The sequence below is a fragment of the Alternaria triticimaculans genome (assembly GCF_023758025.1).
Source record: "Alternaria triticimaculans strain BMP 0046 chromosome Unknown scaffold_18, whole genome shotgun sequence".
In the NCBI taxonomy this organism is placed as follows: domain Eukaryota; kingdom Fungi; phylum Ascomycota; class Dothideomycetes; order Pleosporales; family Pleosporaceae; genus Alternaria; species Alternaria triticimaculans.
This window is the reverse complement of record NW_026055975.1, coordinates 475,953-499,350: the sequence shown is the minus strand read 5'-3', so window position 1 is coordinate 499,350 and position 23,398 is coordinate 475,953. Positions and strand designations below refer to the sequence as shown.

General features: G+C 53.1%; 9 protein-coding genes across 9 annotated transcripts; 4 read left to right on the top strand and 5 right to left on the bottom strand.

Moving 5' to 3' along the window:
* Window positions 1-456: 456 nt before the first annotated feature.
* Window positions 457-3,689, bottom strand: J4E78_009124 (uncharacterized protein; the record flags this gene model as incomplete). Its single annotated transcript, XM_049369718.1, has 3 exons — window positions 457-1,607; window positions 1,664-2,612; window positions 3,384-3,689. The coding sequence occupies 3 exons, from the start codon at window positions 3,687-3,689 to the stop codon at window positions 457-459; spliced, it is 2,406 nt and encodes an 801-aa protein (XP_049218679.1).
* A 342-nt stretch (window positions 3,690-4,031) lies between these two features.
* J4E78_009123 (uncharacterized protein) lies at window positions 4,032-5,581 on the top strand (the record flags this gene model as incomplete). Its single annotated transcript, XM_049369717.1, has 2 exons — window positions 4,032-4,448; window positions 4,499-5,581. 2 exons carry the CDS (start codon window positions 4,032-4,034, stop codon window positions 5,579-5,581), a joined length of 1,500 nt encoding a protein of 499 aa, XP_049218678.1.
* Window positions 5,582-5,881: 300 nt separating this feature from the next.
* On the bottom strand, window positions 5,882-7,653 carry J4E78_009122 (uncharacterized protein; the record flags this gene model as incomplete). Its single annotated transcript, XM_049369716.1, has 4 exons — window positions 5,882-6,376; window positions 6,433-6,954; window positions 7,011-7,516; window positions 7,572-7,653. The coding sequence occupies 4 exons, from the start codon at window positions 7,651-7,653 to the stop codon at window positions 5,882-5,884; spliced, it is 1,605 nt and encodes a 534-aa protein (XP_049218677.1).
* Window positions 7,654-8,473: 820 nt separating this feature from the next.
* On the bottom strand, window positions 8,474-11,256 carry J4E78_009121 (uncharacterized protein; the record flags this gene model as incomplete). Its single annotated transcript, XM_049369715.1, has 3 exons — window positions 8,474-9,947; window positions 10,059-11,027; window positions 11,252-11,256. 3 exons carry the CDS (start codon window positions 11,254-11,256, stop codon window positions 8,474-8,476), a joined length of 2,448 nt encoding a protein of 815 aa, XP_049218676.1.
* A 624-nt stretch (window positions 11,257-11,880) lies between these two features.
* Window positions 11,881-12,741, top strand: J4E78_009120 (uncharacterized protein; the record flags this gene model as incomplete). The annotated part of the gene is made up of 1 exon (XM_049369714.1): window positions 11,881-12,741. One exon carries the CDS (start codon window positions 11,881-11,883, stop codon window positions 12,739-12,741), a length of 861 nt encoding a protein of 286 aa, XP_049218675.1.
* Window positions 12,742-12,999: 258 nt separating this feature from the next.
* On the bottom strand, window positions 13,000-14,901 carry J4E78_009119 (uncharacterized protein; the record flags this gene model as incomplete). The annotated part of the gene is made up of 3 exons (XM_049369713.1): window positions 13,000-14,188; window positions 14,243-14,641; window positions 14,690-14,901. 3 exons carry the CDS (start codon window positions 14,899-14,901, stop codon window positions 13,000-13,002), a joined length of 1,800 nt encoding a protein of 599 aa, XP_049218674.1.
* Window positions 14,902-15,405: 504 nt separating this feature from the next.
* Window positions 15,406-15,966, bottom strand: J4E78_009118 (uncharacterized protein; the record flags this gene model as incomplete). The annotated part of the gene is made up of 1 exon (XM_049369712.1): window positions 15,406-15,966. One exon carries the CDS (start codon window positions 15,964-15,966, stop codon window positions 15,406-15,408), a length of 561 nt encoding a protein of 186 aa, XP_049218673.1.
* Window positions 15,967-16,735: 769 nt separating this feature from the next.
* On the top strand, window positions 16,736-17,959 carry J4E78_009117 (uncharacterized protein; the record flags this gene model as incomplete). The annotated part of the gene is made up of 1 exon (XM_049369711.1): window positions 16,736-17,959. The coding sequence occupies one exon, from the start codon at window positions 16,736-16,738 to the stop codon at window positions 17,957-17,959; it is 1,224 nt and encodes a 407-aa protein (XP_049218672.1).
* Window positions 17,960-21,245: 3,286 nt separating this feature from the next.
* Window positions 21,246-23,053, top strand: J4E78_009116 (uncharacterized protein; the record flags this gene model as incomplete). Its single annotated transcript, XM_049369710.1, has 3 exons — window positions 21,246-21,289; window positions 21,361-22,990; window positions 23,042-23,053. The coding sequence occupies 3 exons, from the start codon at window positions 21,246-21,248 to the stop codon at window positions 23,051-23,053; spliced, it is 1,686 nt and encodes a 561-aa protein (XP_049218671.1).
* Between the last annotated feature and the right edge of the window lie 345 nt (window positions 23,054-23,398).

Sequence of the window (23,398 nt, the reverse complement as noted above, 5' to 3'; positions counted from 1 at the left end):
CGGACAAGGACGCATATATTCGCCCCTCTTGGCATCCTTCCTCCGCCAGCACAGCGCCGGAACCGCCGGCAGAGGCAGACTGGTCCGACTGCACTCCAGTGAAGGCGGCGCCCAAGAAGCCGACTCAACAAACCAGCACAGACTCGATGTTTCCAAACTCTTCAGATGAGATGCATTGATCACCACTTCTTTTTCCTATGTTATATTTGTTGCATTGATATGGCATGGCAGTAAGGTGTTTTTGGCGGCGGCAACTGATAGATGGAGAACCTGGTAATACCCCATTTATATCTATAGCTTCAGGACAAGCGCTTGTCTCATTTGTAGGAGTTGGGGGCCTTTTGATAGATGAAGAATGAAAGGCATTACATTACTGCAGGTGGGAAGTCGCTTTTGGAAGTTGTAATTGGGATTATGCTAACTAGGAGACTTGCTAATAGCTACAGATGATACAGCTCATGCTAGCTTCCGGATCGAGCTCACGTCGCTTACACCGGTACCTTCGACGACCTTTGCCTCGATGACTTCATATACAGGCACCTCCTTGAGTCTCTCAACGATGTGATGCAGCGTCGGCAGCGCCTTCCAATCCAGAGCATCGAAAGAGATCTCAGCCGAGCTCGCCTTCAACGTCCGCTCGACCTTCTTCTCCACCGTCTTCGCATCCTCTTCACCCGGCAGAAAAGCGGTGTATTCCACATCCGCCTGCCCGCGCTCCTTGCTACCCATGTTACCAGTAGCCGGTACATACTTGTGCAACAAAAGGCCCTCGTCTTTCGGAAGAGGAGGGGAAATTCTTGGCGTCTCACCATTCGTTGCAGAATGTTCCTGCAGCCCAGACAGTGACATGCTGCAGAACTTGGATGACATCCAGCCTGCGTCGAGCGTCCACTTGCCGCCGTCACTCTTCACATCGAGCTCGGCGAAGAGCTTGGGGAAGCCTAGTTCCTCCCTTCCACTCAGTATGGGATCAGCCAGGTTCTCGAACAGGACAGGCAGGTATGTGCCCGTCACCGTCTCGCCATCCGTTTTCGTGTGCTGGATGCCGTGGATGTACAGTCCGAAATGACTGTATCCTCTACCACCAAGCCACTCGAGATTGTCTAGCTGCGTCACCGCGAAACTCGCATAGCAAGCTGTATCGGCAACCGCAAACTTCAACTTCTCCGTCGGCAGAAGGTTCTCCAACACAGTCCTGCTTGTCTTGAACTTGATACTAGCAGTCTTGAACGTAGCCTTCGACCCATCTCTCGGCCGCCCAGCGAAGTCTTGCCGCGGCCCAGGCATAGGACCAAAAGCCGTAGGCATCCGCCAGAACAGACCTTTCTTGTTCTCCCACTCCCATTTGCGGAGCATTTGGCTGGAGTAGTCCCATTCGTCGTGGCCAAAGTTGTAGTTTGTGAACTTGTGGGGGTCGACTGGTGGGCCGCTGCCGAGATCTTTGCCTGCTACGCGGGAGTACTCTTGGATGGTGGAGGCGCGCTCGTATCTGCATTTTTCGTAGAGCTTGAGGCGTGCAGGGATGGAGTCGAGGGGTGTGCCGAGGGGAAGCATGACGGCGAGGGAGGCGGCGTCTTCGATGGCTTGGCCTGCGCCTTGTCCTTGGTCTGGGATGTGGTCAGCTTGATTCTGGTTACGATGATGAAGCGAGGACTGAACTTACGAGGTGTGAATGGATGTGCAGCGTCGCCAATAAGCACCAGCTTCTCATCTGTCCAGGTCGGCAGTTGGTCCATGTCCAGCAGCTCCCACACCTTCAACGTCTCCTCGTCCGCCATACCCAGCAACTTGAGTATCGCAGGCTCAAAGTCCTTGTACACATCCAACATCTTGTTCAAGTTACCCTGGTTCTGCCAGTCGCTGCTCCCAGGCTCCTTCGGGTCAATCTGACTCTCAGATGTCGGATGAATACAAACAAAGTTCAACAACGTGTTGTTGGATGTCGGGTACACCACCACTCTCCGATCCCGCGCAAAGATCATGATGAGATGGCCCTCCTTCTCCGCAAACTTGCGCGTCATCTCATCATCCAGCGCCCGCTGTCTAGGTATCAGGAAACGAAACGCGCTCTTCCCACTCCCAAAAGTCTTGATGTTTTCCGCGCCAGGAATCCGGGGTCGAGTCTTGGAATGCACGCCATCTGCGCCAACAACAACGTCGCTCTGGATCTTCTCTCCGTCCTCTAGTACAACAACACCAGCCTTAGCATCAACATCCACGACCTTCGCCCTCAATCTCAGAACAGCCGGCTTCCCCTCCCCCTCTTCACACGTAGCCAGTCTCTTCAGCTCACTGTGCAAACTCACACGATGCCCAAGCTGCCAGGGATGCTGCCACCGCGCTGCGTCGTGCTCGAGCGGCACGGTAAAGAGTTCCTTGCCGTTCGGCAGCATCTGCGTCATCAGACGACATGCTACCGCGCCTTGGGCTTCTGGAACCATGCCCATGCGGCGGAGGAGGCCGTTGGCGTTAGGTGCGAGGTGCACGGCTGCACCGAGTTCGTTGGCGAAACGGGAGGCTTCGAGGAGGGTTACTGTGTGTCCGCGTTGACGCAGGAAGATGGCTGCGCTGAGGCCGCCGATGCCAGCGCCGCATATTGTTATTTTGAGGGGCTGTGAGGATGGGGATGTGTGCCCGTTGATACCGTTGGTACCGTTCGTAAAGTCCATGATGGGTGTGTATGAGAGAAGCGTTGCAGGATGCTTGAGGTTTGCAACAGCACAGTATGAGAAGAGAGCAAAGAGTATGTCTCAAGCCCCAGAAGAAATTTGTCTAGATAGCTCTGCCAACTAGATCCCTTCTACTTCTGCCGGTTCACAAATCGTGTTTGCCTTGATGATCGGTTCAAGATGGGGGATGGGCCCTCCACTTCCCGGCGCTGTGGGTGGGCATGCGGGTTAGTATGGGTGGGTTGGTATAGACTGATGCAGGGCACTGCGAAGGTGCCTCTCGGAGTCCGAAGGTGATTACTATCTGCGGAGTGAGCCGTCGCAGTTCGCAGGCTAAATGCGATGTGGGTGGTGGTTGGTGGCGCATGCTGACTGAGCCGAGGATGCGCGTATGTGGTGTTCGCTGCATGTATGTCATGAGGGATGCCTGAACGAGATCGACATGCGCGTTGGGAGATATGCTTTGGAATGAATCATAATGGTACTGCGAAATGTTTCACAACAGATTGCAGCAGTATCATGGATGTAGAAAATAATTGAGCATTGCGAGCGCCGGAAAAATGTTGTTCTATGTACACCACGTCTCTTCACCACTCCCCACCAATCTTGTATCCAACATTCCAGAATCGCCCCACGGTATTCCGCCACGCTTTGGACATTGTCTGCGCATAGTTATCAGCATGCATGCCCTCCTAAACAAGCTCACAAACTCACCGATTCCAAGAACACGCCTGTGAACATGACTCCGACAAATGCTTGTTCAATGCCGTTCAAGTACACTCTCCGCTCGCTCTGATCGAGTTCTTGGTTGATCGGGCGGTACGTAGGCACACGGCGATGTTCCGTCGGCCAGTCGCTAGGATTCTGCTGCGATTGCGTTGACGAAGTATTCGGTGCCGGATGCGCATTAAGACTTGTATCGAGTCCTTCAGTCTGTTCTCCGCTGTGATGGAGATCGTAGTCTGCGAGGGTGGCCTCGAGGTTGTAGTGGATCGGGTTGGCGGTGGTTGTTACAGACATGTTGACAGCGATAGCGAACTTGGTGGGACAAAGTTGGGCGACGACGTCTATGGTATCAATCAACAATATTACTACCCCGAGCGACGTGAGATGGAAGTACGCGTCCCTCGCGGTCCGAAAGTTGGAGACACGCGGAGAAGCTGGGGGCAGGGGTCGCAATCGTCGGAATGTGGGGGGATTCATCGCGCCCGCGTACTGTCGGCAGCATTGCCGGCGCAAATGGGCTGACTGCCGTGTCAGAATATCCGTACACCTCCTAGAGCTTACATTACATATCGCAGTCTGGAGCACATTTCTTCTGGAAAATCATTGTTGTTGTTCAGTCTGTTCCTGCTATTCGTAATGTCGTCGCCCATCACCCCCGAAGTTGCGCTGGCCAATCTGCAGGCGACTGCGCTTACTGCCCGCTGCCACAACGCTCTCTTCCGTCTTAAACAACTCAAATCGCTGCACGATGCGCTGCGCAACAACAGCAATGCAATCGCAGATGCCCTGAAGCAAGATACTCATGTGTCGGATGAAGAGGCAATCACTGAGGTTGCACTTGCCCTGGATGTGGTCAAGGAACATTATGGCTCGATTGATGCGGCCAAAGAGCTGGAAGCCGAGTACAGAATCACCAATGGCAAAGATGCTAGTGATAAGAGAGAACCTTGGGGTGTTGCGTATATCGAGCCTCAAAGAAGTCATACGCCATTCTTCTCGGTCATTGCACCTTTGAGCGCTGGTCTTGCAACCGGCAGCTGCATAGCACTGAAGGTCCGTTTTCTACAAACTTCAGTATGAAACATCATCTAACGATCTTGCAGCTCGAAAACAACCTTCGTGCACTCCCTTCTATGCTCCGAAAGCTGCTTACCGAAGCCCTCGAATCGGATACCTTTGCCGTCATCGCCTCCGATCCTCCTTCAGACTCACTATCAGCATGTCTCCAAGTATTCCAAGAGACACAAGTCAGCTCGCCAACATACACACAACTCGTATCACCACGAAACAAAATCGTCGCAGTTGTGGACCGCACAGCAGATCTCGCATCAGCAGCCGAGCAACTAGTAACAGCACGCTTCGCATTCGGAGGAACATCACCATATGCACCCGACGTCGTCCTCGTCAACGAGTTCATCAAGAAAGAGTTCCTAGAGCACGTTCTTCGACACGCTCTTCCCTTCCTTGCTGGATCCAGTGGCGTGTCAAACGGCTCAACCAACACAAGAGAGCACAAGAAATCTTCACGCGTAGCAGAAACCTTCCAAGGACTCACGGACAGCAAGTCCTGGAAGCTAAACACCATAACACAAGGCGACAACGGCGCCGTCGTCGAGCTCACTAACCTCTCCTCCCTACCAACCAAGTCCCCACAGCCCGTCTTCTGCGTCTCAGCAATCACATCTTTGGAACATGCCATCAGCCTCGTGGAGGACGACCTAGACCCCCAACAGAGTCTGCTAGCTGCATACCACTTCGGCACCCCGTCTACGGGCAAGTACCTCTCACAGTTCGTCAACGCGGACGCGTCGTTCACGAACAACATCCCCTTCCGTCTGCTCCTCGGCCCGGCTGCTCCGTCTTTCCAGCCCGTCGATGTGGAGAAGCGATACACAGCCCAGCACTTCACCCGCATCTCGCCCGCCTATATCGCAGCGCCTGCTTCGCAAGCGACAATGTCGAAGGTTCTTTCGGGTAAGGACTCGAAGAAGGCCGCGGCTGAGCTCCTTAGCAAAGCGACGCAGGAGATTAAGGAGAAGAAGCGTGCTGAGTCAATCGCGATTGGCTACTTTGAACAGGGTATCTTCATTGGGTTGGGTGTATATGGTATTCCTATTCTGACATGTATTGGCTCGGCGCTTTTCTTTGGTGTGCGGGCGGGCTTGAGGAGGTGGGCTTTTGTTTGAGGGTGGGGTGTAATATAGATTGAATGGTATTGCGCATTCCTACAGAGAGCTAGGTTATCGTGTTGGGTGATTGTCGTGATGCGCTAATCATGAAGATGGCAGCGCGATGCTCGCTGGTCATCAAGAACAAGGGCGGCAGACTTAGGAGAAAGAGCTAGAATCACGGTGCACTTGGACACCACGAGGAAATTCAGAGAAGACACGCTCAATGAAGACGTTGATCCGAGATTGTACACTACGTAATACAGTGAGCACTAACGGAGCTACTCAGCAATAATTACCCCAGGTCCGCATATCTCACTACAAGCCCGCACCCTCGGGAACCCACTTAGCAGTCCAGATCCTCAACCGCTTCCCCCAGATCAACATGGGAATCGTCAACAACCCAAACACACCCATCAGCATACCGAAGATGCCAAACGGCTCCGCAGCACCCTGATGCGTAACCCATTCGCCCACAAAGAACGTCCATGCGAAACTAATAATAGCACGCACACACGTAACAGCAACGAAGCAGTCTCCAGCAAGCACCCCGTAGGATTCAATCAAGTAGTTGAAGCCAACGGAGGGCGCTTGCATGAGCCCCAGAGCGACGAGTCCGAATCCGAATTGCAGACCAACCCACCCGGTAGGCGAAGGGTTCTGCGCTACGAAACCGAAGATAAGAGCGCCGATTGTGGCGAGGGCAAGTGCGGGCAGTGCGGTGACAAGACGGGATTCAGGTTCCGAGAAGCCGTGGAGGTCTTTCTTTGCGAGACGCTTGGTTGCGAAGTCGGCGATGAGGTAGGTGTAGACCTAGAGGTAATGTATTAGTAAACGCTAACGCTGATGGTAGGGTTATAGGAACTTACGCATCCGAGAAGAGCGCCAAAGATACCGCCGATGTTGATGAGTCCGACGTTCTTTCCCCACAGATAAGGCGGCGCGGCAACGAGTTGCGGGCCTACACTCGACATGGTGACGATGAGACCGACGAGTCCGGCGTACCATCCTGATACTAGCCAAACACCTGGTAGTCTGAGAGTCTTGTATGGAGCGAGAAAGTTTTGCACGAGGCCAGGGCGGTAGGACCAGAGTCGAAGAGACTTAGCGTATGAGTAAGACGGGTAAGAAGACGGGGAAGCGGCATCTGCGACGACGACTCTCTCTTTGGTCTCAACGGTTTGCTTGTCGGGGTCGTCGGAGAAGGTGACGGTGGTGGATTTGCGGTCGTAGAGGGTTTCGGCTTGGAAGAAGAGGCATAGGACGAATGTGATGGCGGAAAGGAGCACGTTCATCCAGTGGAGCCAGGAAAGGCCCATGTCGGCGACGATATAGCCACCCGCAACGGCGCCTACGAGGGAGCCGAAGGACAACATGACCGTGTATATGGCCTATGGACGTTCTGTTAGTGCCAGTCTACTCGAAAGATGTGGAAAAGAAGACTTACCAAAGCACGTCCACGCTGATGCACAAAGAAGATCTCACCAACAACATCCGGGCTCACAGCATCAGCCGGCCCACCCCCGATACCCATGAAGATCCTCGCAGCCACCAGACTGTTGAAGCTAGTCGCAAGACCAGCCCACATACTCGAGAAAATCAGGAGCAACAAGCTGCCCAGCACAACCGGGCGGCGACCGAACGTGTTCGCCAGCGGCACCCACCACAAGTTCGACGCGCCCAGCATGAGAATGTTGCACGCGATGAAGTACGTCAACTGCGAAAATGTCTTTGGCGGAAAGCCGAACACGCCCGTGGACGCGTAGATGGGCAATGCACTCGAAATGGAGGCACTCGTGAAATTCACAACGAACGGATGTATCGACATGACAGCCAGGACTGCGAGCTTGCGCCACATGGGCAGATTGAGAGGATCCGCTGGGTCGGCGGATGGCTGAGGTACGAGGCGGATTTCATCGTGGTTTGTTTGCGACGCTGTCCATTCGAGATGTTCTGATGGTAGCTTCGTTAGCAAGAAAGACGTTTAGGGGAGTTGGTGACATCTTACCAACGAGCGTTGCGGTTCCTGGCGGTCGGGCATTCTTCACCTCCTCTTTCGAGATGCTGAACGCCTGCTTTAGAGAAGTCATCGCGATGAATCAGTAAAATGTGATGATTCTAGCCGAGCAAGAAAACCGCGGAGATGATTATACGATGCCAACGACCAGCGGTATCCAACAACAGTGGTGTTTGCGGCCATAGTCCTCCAATCTAAATAGACCGCACGGTCGAACCGTTGAACAACACGCCTTTGCAAGGCACGTCGGTGTGTTACGCCTGGCATCTCGCCGTCGACAAATCAGACAGGCTTCATAGCGCCTCACAACAATCTCATTGGACGCTTGGACTCCGTCGCATCCCCAGTCTGGGGTAACTCGGAATGTGGAGGCGACCAAGACCATCTGGATACGGCCAAGATTTGCGGGGTTTGCATCTGGAGAAAGCTAGTTGCAGCGGATTGTGCAAGGGAGAAGCTAACATGACGGCGCGAGATCGAGTTTGGAATCCTTGGATCTGACCTTTTCCGGCTGTGCGGTGGAAGGATGCAGCGAGATGCATTGGCATGTGGAGTAAGGATGGGGAACGTGCGCGGCTTTGCTGCAAGTGACAGTATTGTCTTGGCGTGATGAGCAAGCATGGGCATTTACGTGCGTAAGAACCATCCAGAGCGCTGGGCTCGAGGTCGGCACCAAGGATTGATGGTCTTGATCGCTATTCACAGGCTTGAAGCGGGAGTCATCCATTCGCATGGGCTGGCTCTCGGGCGTTGAATTAGACCGAACATCTCATAGATGAGATATGACTATTACCAAATGTTGATGAAGTATAGCAATGCGCCGGCGCTTCATGAAATCCTACATATAGTCGTACATGCGCGAGTTTAAATTACCATCATACATGCTGACTTGCTCATTTGATGGCAGATCGCAGGCCTTCCAGCAGTTGCACCAAGTTGCCGACCAGCGGCGGAGAAGGTTCTGACGCGTCATGATGCGCTCGAAGCAGTTGCGTCAAACCGTCCATGACTCCACAAACATCGCTCAAGTGGGTAGGATGTTGTGATCCGGAGTTCTTGATCGCTGGTATACCGCGATCCAGAGTGATGAATTTGCGGGCGCTCAACGAGTCGTCCCCGTTGAGCACAACAGCCGTATCAATCTGTTCCGTTGTTACAGATCGTCTGAGAAAGCCGTAGACCCATAGTATAAGCCCCGCATGATAGACAGCAATGGCGTTGAAGTTACTAAGCAGAGCTTTTGGTAGCACCTCAGCGGCGCGCAAGATCTGGCCAGCGTGCCACAGTGCTTGACGCGCTGAGGGAGTCTTTGCCCAGTCTCGAAGACCAGGGTACGCGCTGCGTGCTTCTTCTTGCCCTTCAATACCCGCGAAGAGCTGAATGTCATCGAGAGGTGCGTTGAGATGAACTAGCAACATCTCCAGTGTTATCTCAACGCTCTTAGTCATGGGAGGTGTGCTGAGCCTGAAATCTTCCAGCTGCTTTGTGAGCTCTTGGTAGCGCGACGACAGAATGAGGCTGTTGGTTGACAGCGACTGTGACCTAGATGTCAAGGCGCACATCTGACGATATTCCCATATTGGACCCCACATCAGGTACAGATAAGTCGAATTGGCATAGTCGTGTTGAGTGAGGTGCTCCAGATCGAGTAGGCATTCGGTCGCTGATGGTCGCTTCGCAGTTGCCGATGCGTCATTCAGGTACGCCATTTTCCAGTTTGCAGCGGATTTGGCCTGCCATAATGAGTTCGGACTCGGCAAGGGTAGTTGCATCTCCGCGTAGGAAAGCAGTGGTGGCTTAAGCAATGCCATCGACGACTGCCGATCGAATTCGAAGGCGCGATGAACCAAGCGAAGAAAGGACTCTTGGTTGACCCAACTCAGCCATTTATCTTCCAAAACAGAGCCCTGATCGTCAGGAGACGGACTGATCTCTTTCCAAGTCGAACGACGAAAGCGACCACCACGACGAAGCATCGTCATCAGCGGCTGGAGAAAGCTCTCCGCAATCTCCATCTTCCGGCTGATGCCACTCCACATACCAACTTTGAGTTGCAGCAGGAACGTCTGCAAGTGTTGAAGATCCCTAATGGCTGTGTTGTCCTCTTCAAATGATTTAGACTGCCCTAACCTGGAAGCCTCATGCAGAGCGTAGCCCAGCTTTCGCAAGGATATGTCAGGAAGAGTGGCAGCTCCAGCAGACGCGACAGAAGCAAGCAACTCCGGATTCAACTTCGAAGGTGAAAAGGTAGGAAGGTGAAACCACGTTGGCGCGTCTATCGATGGCGATGAGAGGAAATACTGGATCAGACCGTCCAGTAGTTCCATACTAGGAAATGCCGATGCAATACGTTTGACGTTCTCTCGGCTACAGGTGTCGAGAACCAAAGCCATCAACCGGTCGCGGCTGGCACGTGGTAGTCTAGAAGGAACGTCAGTATATATCTATTGTACGCCATAATCGCGGAGCTAAACATACTTCTCTGCCACGACGCGGCGGTGTGTGAAGTTGGAACGTCTATAACCGTCCTTTTCTGTATCCGGTACAGCCAAGTTGACTTGTTCCGCAGTGGGGTTCCTGGACCGTTGGGGGAGATAACGCCAGATGCTCTGCTTGAATGCTTCCGCCCTCACAGGAGCCGTATCAGTCTCGGGTACGGGTTGCTCAGCGCCATGGGCGTCCGTAGATGGTGTATCAGCAGCGAACGGGACCTGGAAGTTGTATTGATCAAGGAGACCGAGATCAAGGTCGGTCAAGCCAACATCTAGATCGAAACTGAGGTCCATGATACCGCGTGGAGTTGCCTGGCCAGACAGGAACGCTTCAAATGGGGGCATGCTGCGGAAATAGTCTGGCAAGAAGGGATTGTGCCCTGGCGTGTTGTCAAAGTGCGCAATCGAATTATCGAAGAAAGGCATAGATGCGCTCGGGTCTTCGTAGTTCTGGTTCATCGCGACAAGGCCGCCGCCGTTGTTGGGCGGTGGCGGCTGCATGTCGCCCATACCTGCTGTCCTTGTCTCGAGGTCGCCTGAAGCTACGGAGTGTCGGTGCATTGTATTCGCGTCGGTAACGACTAGGGTCGCGTGGTTGTGAAAAGGTTCTGGAGTCTCTGAGGTCGTGGATGCAGATGTATTGACGCTGCCGCCGTGAGCCGGCAGCGATGAGGGGTAATCGAAGCCATTCGACAAATCGAGCAGATCCTGCGCCGCATGAACTGCATCAATCTCATGTATGTCGTTTTCGTCTGTAACCGGGACTTCAGGTACCCGGCAGGGTATCTTCTTCTTCTTGCATCGACTGCATGGCTTCTCGTCTTCGCAGCGGAGATGGCTTTGGGAGCAAGCTTCGCAGGCCTGAACGACTCTGGTATCGCGAGCGATCTCGCGCTTTTGTCGCTTGCTTGCAGGCTCTGTGTCGTGATTTGTTACATGTCTTTTGAGTAGATCTCTGTAACAAATCAGCGGAGTATAACTTTTTGCATGCAATAAAGCACTCACATTCGCGCAAAGCCTTTAGAACACACGGGGCAGATGTAAGGCTTAGATTTCGTATCTGTCAGTGCTGGATTAGCATGGCGAATGGGACATGATGAACATCATATGCGAACAAGATGCTCAAGACGCGAAAAAGCAGTTCTTTCGGCGCGAGTCAACGACGCGAACGCGTCTGACGCCATTATGACGGCCAACTAGCTTCAATTGCAAGTAGTCAGGCACACGGCTGACGGACCACATTGTTCACTAATTCTAAAAGCACTTACGCGCCCTCACGTGCCTCGTAAGGTGATCCGCTCTCGTGAAGGACCGTTTGCAGGTGCTACACTGGAATAGGCGTGGTGGTTCGGCTTCTGCACTGGCTAGCTGGACATTTGCTGATGTCGGGGCAGTCTGCATGCTGAGGTGCTATCGGGTGGCTTCGAAGAACGATGGCATCGGGACGGAGGGACAGAGGAAAGTGGAGGGAAGCTGGAGATAAGGTTGTGGGTGGAGAGGAATGCGGAGATCGACAGGACACGGGCGTGCCTTCTTCCCCTCGGCTAGACGCTCGGCCTCTCCTCCAACCCTCCCCACATCACGACTTTTGCCGCCGTAAGCACCTGGGACTGCCTATACAGCGTTGATCATAATGGGTAAAGCTTCCAGTGAAGCCGCGTGTTGGACACGACGTTTGACAATTTGGCCGTGTGATATCAATATCGCGACAAGTCCGCCACAACCTCGCGACACGGACATCTAACCTGATCTTCTACTATCTTGGTCATCCCTTCCAACTCAGTCTTCGGCTGAAACAACACACCGCAATGGCGCCACCCGTACACTTCTTCTCCCATGGCTCAACAATGATGCTGGGCGAGGAGTCCCAATCCGCCACCTATTGGAAAGCCTGCGGCGACGAAGCCCTCTCCCACGGCTTCAAAGGCGTGATTATGATGGGCGCGCATTGGGACGCTCGCGGCGTAAACCGCATCGACGTAGCCATGAACCCCAAGCCCATCAAATCCCCCGTCGCATACGTTCACCCCCGCAAATACAAAGACTACGAGCTCGTCCCCGATCTCGAGAGCGGAAAGAAGTGCATAGCAGCGCTGAGAGAAAAGGGCATCGATGCGCGACCGAATGAGACCTTTGACTGGATCCACGACACATACTTGATTCTCATTAGGATGTTTCCTGAGAAATGCCCTCCAACAACGATCATCAGTATGAACTCACGATTCGACCCACATCTGCATGCGCGTGTGGGTAACATCTTGGCCAAGTTCCGCGACGAGGGCTACCTGATCATCGGGACAGGTGGCGCGGTACACAATCTATACAGAAATCACTGGGCACAGATGTTGAGATACTCGGACAACTTTGCCCAGCCCTACCCACCAGAGGCTCCGATGCTGGAGTTCCGCCAGAGTGTCGAAGACGTCTTCGTTCGCTGCTGTCGGAAGGATGCGAAGAAGGGTAGTCTGACTCGTGGTATTACAAGGTTGATGAAACATCCCATGTTCAGGGATGCGCATGCCACCGACGATCACTATATGGCGGCGTGCTTTGTGGCTGGGGTTGTTGACGGGAGCAAGAGGGATGGCGACGAGTGTGTGCTTGGGGCTGAGGACTGGGAGTTGGTTAATATGTGCAACAGCCAGTTCACTGTCGGAAGATGGGAGTAGAAATTTTGAGTACTATATATATCCAATTCACTTCTTGTCGCATTTATGACCGTCACACAACATCGTCACTCCCAACGAATTTGCGATTCCACCTACTGTCATGCTTGAAGACTTGAATCAACGCTGTTCCTCATCGTTGGTGTTCCGCGTATGTTTGTGCTTATGCGACGTAGGACGAACACATGATATTGCGGTAACGGTAGAGACAAGTTCATGTAACGAGATTTGAACTTTCATTCCAACAACATATTTACTGATCTATTTAGGCGGTACAATCGGCAGAGTGACATAGTTCACAGCCTTCTCGCTAAAGTGCAAATGATTCCATCCCGCAAACTTCTCCTCGCTCCTGTCCTCAGGATGGTTGTGTTGGAAGATACCACTACCTTGTGTATCACCGCTGCTAATCTCGAACACAATCTTGCCACCCTTCTCAACGATGACGTTGGTCGGCCAGACCTCCACATCCACGGCATATACGTCGCCGGGTATGACGGGCTGGACGTCGGTGCTGAAGTAATCTCTCCATGGGAGGTATTCGCGGTGCTTGGGGTGGTCTGGGTTGGTCTTGCGGAAGCTGACGCGCAGCCAGCCCTTGGCGAGGGGGATAGGGTCGCCTGCTGTGCCGGTGTAGTAGACTTCCTTGCCTTCTGGCGAGATGTAGCGTAGTGTGAGGAAGAGGTCGATGTCGGATGGCGTTACACCGTTGGAGTGTGCTGAGAGGGAGACGTTCAGGTGTGCGACGATGTGGCCGGTAATCTCAGTCTCTTCCTCGAATGGCGCAGTGGTGAACTGGAGAAGCTTGGGGTTGTCGAGGGTGCCAAGCGCCTCGTATGACAGCTTCTGTGGCCTGTTGGTGATGGGCTGGACTTGCGTCAAAGTCTGGGATGGCGTAAGGTAGAACTTCGAATAACGTGTTCGTGCAATGGGCCACTCGTTTTCCGTTCGTCGTTCGTACACCTTTTCTTTCTCGGCGTCGTTGAAGCCAATGTCGCCTTTACGCAGTACCATGTCAACAGGAGGAAGCTTGCCCTTGACAGACCACCCAACTCTGTCATCGCCCTTGAGGAAAGCATCGAGGAAGCTTCGTTGTATCTCCACTTCCTCCTTGTAGTAGAACGGCAAGTCGTGCCTTCCCGTGATCATCCGTAGGTACTTGAACTCAGAACCGGCATGTGCGTAGCCTTCGATGTTTCCGCGGAGATGGAGCAGAATGCCACCCCAGTTGCCGACCGAGAGCAGCGGTACTTCGATGTCGCTCATGTCGTACTCTTTGCTTGCATAGTATGATTCGTCGCGGTACTTGAATGCGGCGGTATCGATCGTCTGGTCTTGTCGGTTCTTTGCGCGCACTTCTTCCGAGAGGTTACCATCGACGGTGTCCGGTCCCCAATTGCGCTCGGCACGACCTGGGCGACCATATTGGTTCGTGATGACCTGGCGATTCCTGGTGAAAGTCAAATTAGTATCTGAAGTATAGCAGATTGCGGGAGATACTTACCACCAGAAATCGATGAACTTGTTGCTCAAGATACCTCCATGGCGGCATCGATCACGGTAGTAATCGCTCATGCCCTCCCAGGGAATAACTGCAGCCAGTCCCTTGGGCTTGCGCGCTGCCACACGCCACTGGGATCCAGCATAGTAGCTGATACCGAGTAGGCCGACCTTTCCAGAAGACCACGGCTGCTCAGCGGCCCACTCGACGACATCGAAGAAAGCCTCGCTTGTTCCTCGCGACATGGTGTCCAAGAAGCCTGGAGACTGGCCCAAGCCACGTTCGTCGGCGCGCACGATGATGTAGTCATGCTTCGTCCAGAAACCTGGGTCTGGCGTCTCCCATGCTGAGTGATCAGAGTGATGTTCGGGGTTGACTTCGGCGAACGACTTTCCGTGAAAGCTGGAGATGTTAGCTGCTGCACGGCTGAGAACGTCCATCTTGACTTACTCCTTGTAGTGGATATCCTTTCCATACGGTCCGTACGTCACCAGCACAGGAAGCTTCGTGCCCTCCTTCGTGGACTTCGGCCGGTACACATTGCATCGAATGATGCCTTTTGAGGATGTCTTCAGCGGCACTGCGACATTCTGCTCATACAGGTAGGGAAACGACGACTCGTCAATCGAGTAAGCATCTTTGACTTCTAGCTGGTCAGACATTTTGCGTATTTGGTACTTGGGAAGAAAGAAACATACTTCATCCAGCATTTGGATATATACATCATATTGCGACGCGTAGTGGATGCTCGTGCCGACAACGCGCCGCTGGTAAGGTGCGGCGGCAGTGTTCGAGGGGCACATTTCGGAATGTGGAGGTGCCACCTTCCAATTGGCGCGTTACCTAAGTTGACCTTCCACGATTACAGACACGCGAACAGGTGGAACACGCCTCCTTACAGACCAACATCTGGCACCTCGTCTGAACTCGTACGAGCTTTTCACTTTTTGTTGCCTCGGGAAAATTGATCAGCCGGCGTCAGCCGAGCTTTCGCTCCCTGTACTAACAATGCCATTTCAACTTAGGCCATCAAAGGCAGTCGTATGCCGCACTCACGATGTCAGGAAATTTAGTTGAAGCTACATATGGCACAGCACGGCTCAGAGCAAGATGATGTATATGCGCGACGATGCGATGGCTTCATGTTTCCACAAGTAGTACTGCGACTACGACGATGCTGGAACACCCTGCATGTTTCCGTAGTCCTCCTTCAGGGCCTCACCACCGACCTCCACTGGTTTACATTCTTGTAGAACATACATCATGCGTCCCCAAGATGTAGTGCTGGTATTTCTCCAAGCGTGCATCGTGCCCCTCTGAATTGCAACATCTCCCCTCTTCATCAACCTTGTCTCCCCCGAATCCAGCACCAACTCCATCTCACCTTCCAGCACGACACCGTAGTCAAGAGAGACTGTGCGATGCATAGGTGAAAGATGACCAGGTGCTACGTCTACAAAGCGTAGCACTGTTCCTCCTCCAACGACCAGACCTGGAGATGACTCGAGGTAAGGCTTGTAAACCGCGAGGTCGGCGTCTTTGTTCAGATCGACGGGAAATCCCTTGGTAACGTATCCAAGCCGGAAGTCGGCATTGGGAATATGGTCGACTTTGGCTTCTTCAGGGACCGCATCGGAGAATATGGCTTTCTTGGTGGTGGGATCGTGGGTTGTGATGAAGCGGTTAACCTTGGGAAGGTCATTGGCGATTTGGGGTTTGGAGGCCATTTTTGGAGGTGATCTGGGGGTATAGAGAGGTAACTGAGCGTCAAGATTATCTGATTGTAGTGTATGAATACAGACACTTCGTGTGATTTGAAAGAAGATTCAAGACCTGATGATCATGAACATTTCAAACGCGTCGCGCTGAACCCGTCTAGTGAACTCATATACAGGATCCCGATGTGGAGGGCAGAGACCCTGCATCCGCCATCTGCCGGCGCAGGCTCGGTATATCCCGTGCGGGGTTCTGCATAGCACACATGCTTCCCCAACCGTTTTGAATAGAGTTGTTGGATGGGGTCGTACGAAGGTCTTCGGGTTGGAGTGAGATGTGAGCAAGCGACAAGTACTGCCACTGCTTGAGAGCGAACATGACGCGTGTCCTGCTTATCGATTGACGGATGCGCTTGCCCACTTCGGTACTAGACCGAACGCGTACGGCCGAAGGTTGAAGGTTGTCCCGCGAAGTTTGGACTGGACGCGATCAATAGCTGCATCAACGTCAGCCGGATAACCATGGAACGCTCAGTCTCCACTCTCGACCATTGCCGTGTTCAGCTCCGGACATATTAGCTTACAGGAGTTGATGGGATGTGGAGGAGCTGTATCCGAGATGAGAATCCCCACCTACACAATGTCTCGCGAGCCTAGGTTCGGGTTAATGTTGGTAACTGTAGTCTGAAATCTGAGTATTGCGAGTTGGATAACGTGTATCGCTCCTTGCTAACAAGTCGACCGAAATCTTGACACCAGAATACCTAAGACTCACGACACAATGGCAGACAATTACGCATCGCACTTCGGTGTCAACAACATCCCATACGGTATCGCAAACTCCTCGAAGCGCTCTGCACCACAGTGTGCCACGCGCATCGGCGACGAGGTCATCTTCCTCGCAGAGCTCGCGGAGCATGATTCCCTCAGAACCATCTCAGCACCGCTATCCTCCGTCTTCCGCGAATCCAAGTTGAACACATTCGCTGCGCTGGGGAAAGACATACAAAGTCAAGTACGCTCTGCGATACAAGAAGCATACAAGAGCAGGTCACACGCCAATTGTTCAGAGAACATCAGCGATGTTACGCTCCACATGCCAGTCAGTGTCGGAGACTTCACAGACTACAGCGCTTCAGCGAACCATGTTCTGAATGCAGGAGAAGCGGTGCAAGGAGTTCGTGCCTATCCACCTGCTTTCATGAAATACCCCGTGGGCTACGCAGGCCGGTCGAGTTCAATCACAGTCTCAGGCGCAACCGTTACAAGACCTCTGGGTCAGTTCATCGAGGACTACACCGTTCCGGAGAAGAAGATCATATTTGGCCCGTCACGAGGCTTGGACTATGAGATGGAAATCGCGGCAGTCATCGGCAAACCCGTTCAAGCTGGAACGTATCTGAACGCAAAGGACGCGGATGACCATATCTTCGGACTAGTTCTCTTGAACGATTGGAGCGCGAGAGATATCCAAGGCTTAGAGATGAATCCGCTGGGGCCTTTCAACGGAAAGAATTTCATGACTTCAATCACCCCCTGGGTCGTTACGCTAGAAGCATTGAAGCCTCATGAGGTATCGGCCCCGCCTCGTATGGAGCCTGTAGCTTCCTTCATGGACGATCCCAACAGCATCAACTACAACATCCAGCTTGAAGGTCAGATCATCCGAAACGGTACTCAGACTACGACCTGCAAGGTTGGCTTCGAGACGATGTACTGGACCTTCAGGCATATGTTAGCGCACCACACTATCGGCGGCTGTGGACTCCGCACGGGAGATCTGGTAGCTAGCGGGACAGTGTCGGGCGAACAAGAACATGAACATGGATGTTTGCTCGAACTGACTAAGAACGGCAAGGCTCCAAGCAAACTGAGCGATGGATCTGAGCTACGCTACCTCAATGATGGGGACGAGGTGCGTTACACAGGCGTTGTTGGAGATGGAAGCACTGGTGTCGGCTTTGGAGTATGTGTTGGCACAGTGAAGCCCGCCCGGAAGGCTTAAGAGCTTTCGGATGCAAGTAGGCTGAGCAATCGTGGTCTATCTTCTGGGTGAGTTGACCAGTGGTTGGGTAGCGCCCTGGTTAATAATTGGTCGGCAAGCGTGGTACAGATGCGAGTGGCTGCATACTACCACCGGAGAGATCATTGAATTCAAGCCTTCCAATGAATCTTCGGTCCTTTGAGCCTTGCACATTGGACCCTAAATATCTCTAGCCACACGAAGCCCAGCCTCGTGAGCTTTCTCGCATACAGCCTTTGAGTTTCAGCTTTCATCACACTCCTTGACGCTCTCAGATATTGCACCTTCAACTCTGCGTGAATTCCCCTCAACCCATTGCAGTTTCTCAACCCTACGGAGGCCGGAAGAGACTGTTACACATGTGCTTCGCGCACAGCCTACCTAGGTAACCGTCTGCAGGGCTGAGCCAGCTTTGACCTCTGCGTAGACACAGCAACCATAACCATGGCAGAGTAAGTGCGATACAACCTTGCTCGAGATGTTGCATGTTTACAATGAAGTCCTAACATATCATCCAGATTCTCTCAGACTTACCTGCCGGATCGACCATCGAAGCTCGCGTTCGGGAAACGTCTTTCCCACAAGTTCAAGCCAAAGAAAGGGAGAACCAAGCAGTCGATAACCGAGTCATCTCCCGTCACGCCTAATGCCAATCATCCTCGAGTTGCACTGCCAGTGTCTTGCGCGCGAGAACCACATATGGCTGACCACGTGCGCACGCGCCGGATTACGTCACAGCCCGCCCCACGATCGCTTCTGAAGACTCGTCCACAAACACAACAAAGCGAAGTTGTCCAGCCTGGAAGGAGTCTCAGCATCGCCTCGCTTGTGCTTCCCGAGCCACATCTTGTATACCCAATCTCCGCGCAACCATCTTCGTACGATCCTTTACAGTCGGATGAACAAGGCCACGTGCCCCGGATACATAGGAAGGAACCTCCACAGTTGACAGTGAGAGACGCACTCACCGAGCAGTGGGGGAAGCTGCGACTGCCGAATGTGCCACTCGCACCTGCCGACTTGTCAACGTCTAGTAGTGCAACAAACTTCTCACTTCCCCTCCAATCTTCCACCTCAACCAAGACCGTAGCCGCCAAAGCAGCATGGAACAGGATGGCGGTCTCAAATCCCATCTTACCGAGCTTTCGAGAGGAGCCGCGTTCACAAACGACACAGCCGGGTGTGAACCGCCCTCGTCAGGGCCAGACACATAGCGAACCCATAATGATCGACGATGACAGTGAACTTGATGCGACTGCAGGCTCGAACCGCCCTGGAGGTAATTTCGAAAACACAAACTTCTTCCAGTCAGGCGGATTATCACGACAGTCGCTGAATCGACGACGAACTCGGAAGGCAAGGTTTCTACGAAAGAGGCCTGACCATCGATGTCAAAGTCCTGATTCATCGAGCAGTGGCTCTGAAGATATGCTAACACCCGATAGCTCGGACAGCTCAGAAGGTTCGGAGTTTGACCTTGCAGCTCGTGTTGCGCAAATCGAAAATCAGAACCCAATCCAAGCTACAAGAAGTACACACGGGTTGAGGTTTCCGCGGGGAGATACAGATTACGCAGCTCAAGAAGAGCAAGACCGTCTGTTAGCTGAGCATCTGCAACGGGAAGAGGATGCGACCTATCGAACCACAGCGTCGCGCGTTGCGGAAGAGTCTGAATCATCTGCACCTCGAGCTACGTCTCCTCGGGTACCGTCTCAAAAGAGTGGAAGATTGGCCAGTTTGCGGCGGGCCATTACCAACATCGGCACACGAGAGCATCCAATCAATCTAGACCCCGAACCCGACGAGCCCAAAGTTGTTGTCCCCGAAAGGGCGCGAATCCAAGACTATGTGGCGCTGTATGGAGAGCCTATGGATATTGATGGTGTATCGCCTTTCCATCAATACAACGCAAGGCCGGTCGATACGCCACAGATGACGAACACCTACGTAGATGAGAGGACGCATCTGCGGAGTCGTGATTGCGTCGTCTGTGGCGATAGTGTTCATGTTGTCGACCTACCCTCTCTTGCTGAATGTGATCATCGACCGGAGACGTGTGCGGACTGTTACTCAGGATGGATAACCGCGCAGCTTCAAAGCAGTAGCTGGCGCGAAGCCAAATGTCCAGGGAGCAAATGCGAGACAGTGCTGTCATACCATGAGATCCGGCTATACGCGCAACCGGAGATCTTCCAGCAATACGACACATTCATCGCCCGAGCAGCTTTCAGCGAAGATCGTAAGTCGTAGCAACAGCACTTTTAGGTCTCAAATGCTGACAATGGCACAGCCAACTTCCGATGGTGTCGAGCGTGTGACTCCGGTCAGATCCACATGAGCGGAGTCGAAGGCAATATCTTTACATGTGTAGCATGTGGACACAAAGTCTGCATTATCCACGAGAACACATGGCATGAAGGGGAAACTTGCGAGGAGTTTGAATATCGATCTTCTGGTCGCAAGGAGCGAGACCAGAGAGCACAAGAAGAAGCGAGTCTTCAAGCGATCGGGAAGCTGACCAAGAAGTGTCCCGGTCCCGGGTGTACATGGAATATTGAGAAGAACGATGGTTGCGACCACATGACGTGTAAGTTTCGCGTTGCTTTAGACGTCAATGACCGCTTGCTGACTTTCATAGGCTCGAAATGCCGTTTTGAGTTTTGCTGGATCTGTCTTTGCAACTACAACAACGTCAGAAGAGTGGGCAACTCGGCCCATACGACGACATGCAAGTACCACACAGGAAGACTGGTGTAGCGGTGGATGGCGGGAGATTTCATTGTAGCGAACTTTATACTTTCGCTAAGCACATGCTGGTCCTGGGAACTTCTAGCATCATTTAGCATTCGGGGTACTTACAAAGATTACGACGTCATGTCACTCTCTCAGACTTCACGTCGCGACGTCAGGCGCTCCACTGCAAAATTACATCCGTATAGGGCGTATTTACCAGTAGCGTCCCATGTTGATGTCACGGACTCGGGCCCTACGCGCTCCGATTGGCGCAAATTACCCCTAGCCTTGAGCAACTTCCCGAATTCATACTACTTGTCAACAAACACAAAGACTTCACCGCCGCTTTTTGTGCCATTGGTGATTCGCGCGGTGTACATAGCCTTTATGATCGTGCTGTGACGGCATTTGTACCTTTTTCAGCGGCAGTTCTTCTACTTCATATCTTGTCATCTTTGCCAACAATTCGGCTTCATCTTTTTCGAGTCTGAACCCCTTGAAACAGCGCGTCGCCACACCCGCACCTACAGTAGCCATGTCAATGCGAGTGACGCGGTCGCAGGCCGGCAAGACGCCCCAGTGAGTGAATGCCAGGTCGCGCGTGCATACTGTACAGACATGTGCATTAGTTGCTGACATGCATAACGCAGAAAGCCTGACCGTCCTGGCTTTGTCGAGACCCCCGGGCGCAGAAAGTCGCAACGCAAATCGCTTGCGTCCGATGTCGACGACGGATACGAATCAACGCCCGAGCCAGAGAACTTCTTGAAGCCCCTCCGATCTGGCGACAGCGATGTGAAGCATGAGGTCGAGGAAAAGAGCAATGGCCATGCCAACGGAAACGGACACGCCAACGGCTACACGAATGGACACACGAATGGAAACGCGAACGGGCGCACAAAGAGCGAAAAGGAGATCGTCGAGCTGGACTACAAGATGGAGGCGGAAAAGTTCTTCTCGCCAAAGGACAAGTCCGGCCTGCACGAGTTCGGAGGCGCCATTGGTATGAGCAGCATGATGATCTGCTTCCCAGCGCTCATGTACTACATGTGGATCGGAGCGACCTTCTACGACGGCAAATTCCCTACACCGACCGCGGGCCAGAGCTACGGCGACTTCTTTGGACACATGTGGTATCTGGTAAAGACCGAGGCGTTCCCGAACAACAAAGCATGGCAGATCTACTGGTTCTTTGGACTCATGCAGATGGCCTTCTACATGCTCATGCCGGGTGTCTACCGCAAGGGCAAGGCTCTGCCTCATCTTGGTGGAAAGCAGTTGGACTACTACTGCTCGGCCATGTGGTCTTTCTACTCCAGCATTGTCATCATGTTGACCCTCCACTTCACTGGTGTCTTCAAGCTGTACACTCTGATCGACGAGTTCGGCCACATCATGAGCGTAGCCATCCTTTCAGGCTTCCTCTGCTCGACAATCGCCTACGTCTCAGCTCGCGTTCGCGGCGCTGACCTTCGGATGACTGACAACCCCATTGTCGACTTCTTCCTTGGTGCGGAGCTCAACCCTAGACTGTTCGGTATTCTGGACTTCAAGATGTTCCTCGAGGTCCGCATTCCATGGTTCATCCTCTTCTTCCTTTCGCTCGGGACCTGCTTGAAGCAGTACGAACAGTATGGCTACGTATCCATAGAAGCCATCTTCCTGCTCTTTGCCCACTACCTGTATGCCGGCGCCTGCGCAAAGGGAGAACACCTGATCATCACAACCTGGGATATGTACTACGAGAAACTCGGCTTCATGCTCATCTTCTGGAACATGGCTGGCGTACCTCTGTCGTACTGCCACTGCACCCTGTTCATCGCCAACCACCACCCGTCCGAATACCAACTCCCGACCTGGTTTACCGCACTTCTCACCCTCGCCTACCTTGGCGTCTACTACATCTGGGATACGACCAACTCGCAAAAGAACCAGTTCCGTCAAGAGGAGCGTGGTGTTGTCGACGAGCGCACTACCTTCCCCTACTTCAAGTACGGACGCATCGCGAACCCCAAGACCATCCAGACATCGCACGGCAACAAGATTCTGGCTGACGGCTGGTACGGCAAAGCGCGTAAGATTCACTACACGTGCGATCTGTTCTTCGCAATCAGCTGGGGTCTTATCACTGGTTTCAGCAGCCCGTTCCCATGGTTCTACTCAGTGTTCTTTGCGGGTATGATTATCCACAGGGCGCTGAGAGACATTGAGAAGTGCCGGGAGAAGTACGGCGAGGCATGGAAGGAGTATGAGAGGCAGGTGCCTTATTTGTTCATTCCGGTAAGTCCAACATATCGCGTCTTGACTGAATCGTCGCTGACATATCTGCAGTACGTGTTTTAAGTAGATACCGGACCGTCGCTTTGATCTTTTACCATCTCGCGAGTCTTCGGACACCTTTTACTTGACGGGACCATTTTGTAGTATACCATAGCATTCTTCTCGCATTTCGACGGTCGTGACTAGGGCGGGATAGCATTGTAATGGTTGTAATGGCAGTAATGGCAGTAGTAATGTATGATGTAGCAATTAGCTAAGGTAACAACTGATGTGACACGATGCGCCATCCATGTGTCTGTCTAGACACGCGAACCCCTACGCGTGCCAAGCCTTGCGTCAGCGTGCGTGCAGGCCAAAAGTTCAGACCCTCACGCCTCGTATCCGCAAAGTGTCCTCCTCTCTCCGCCC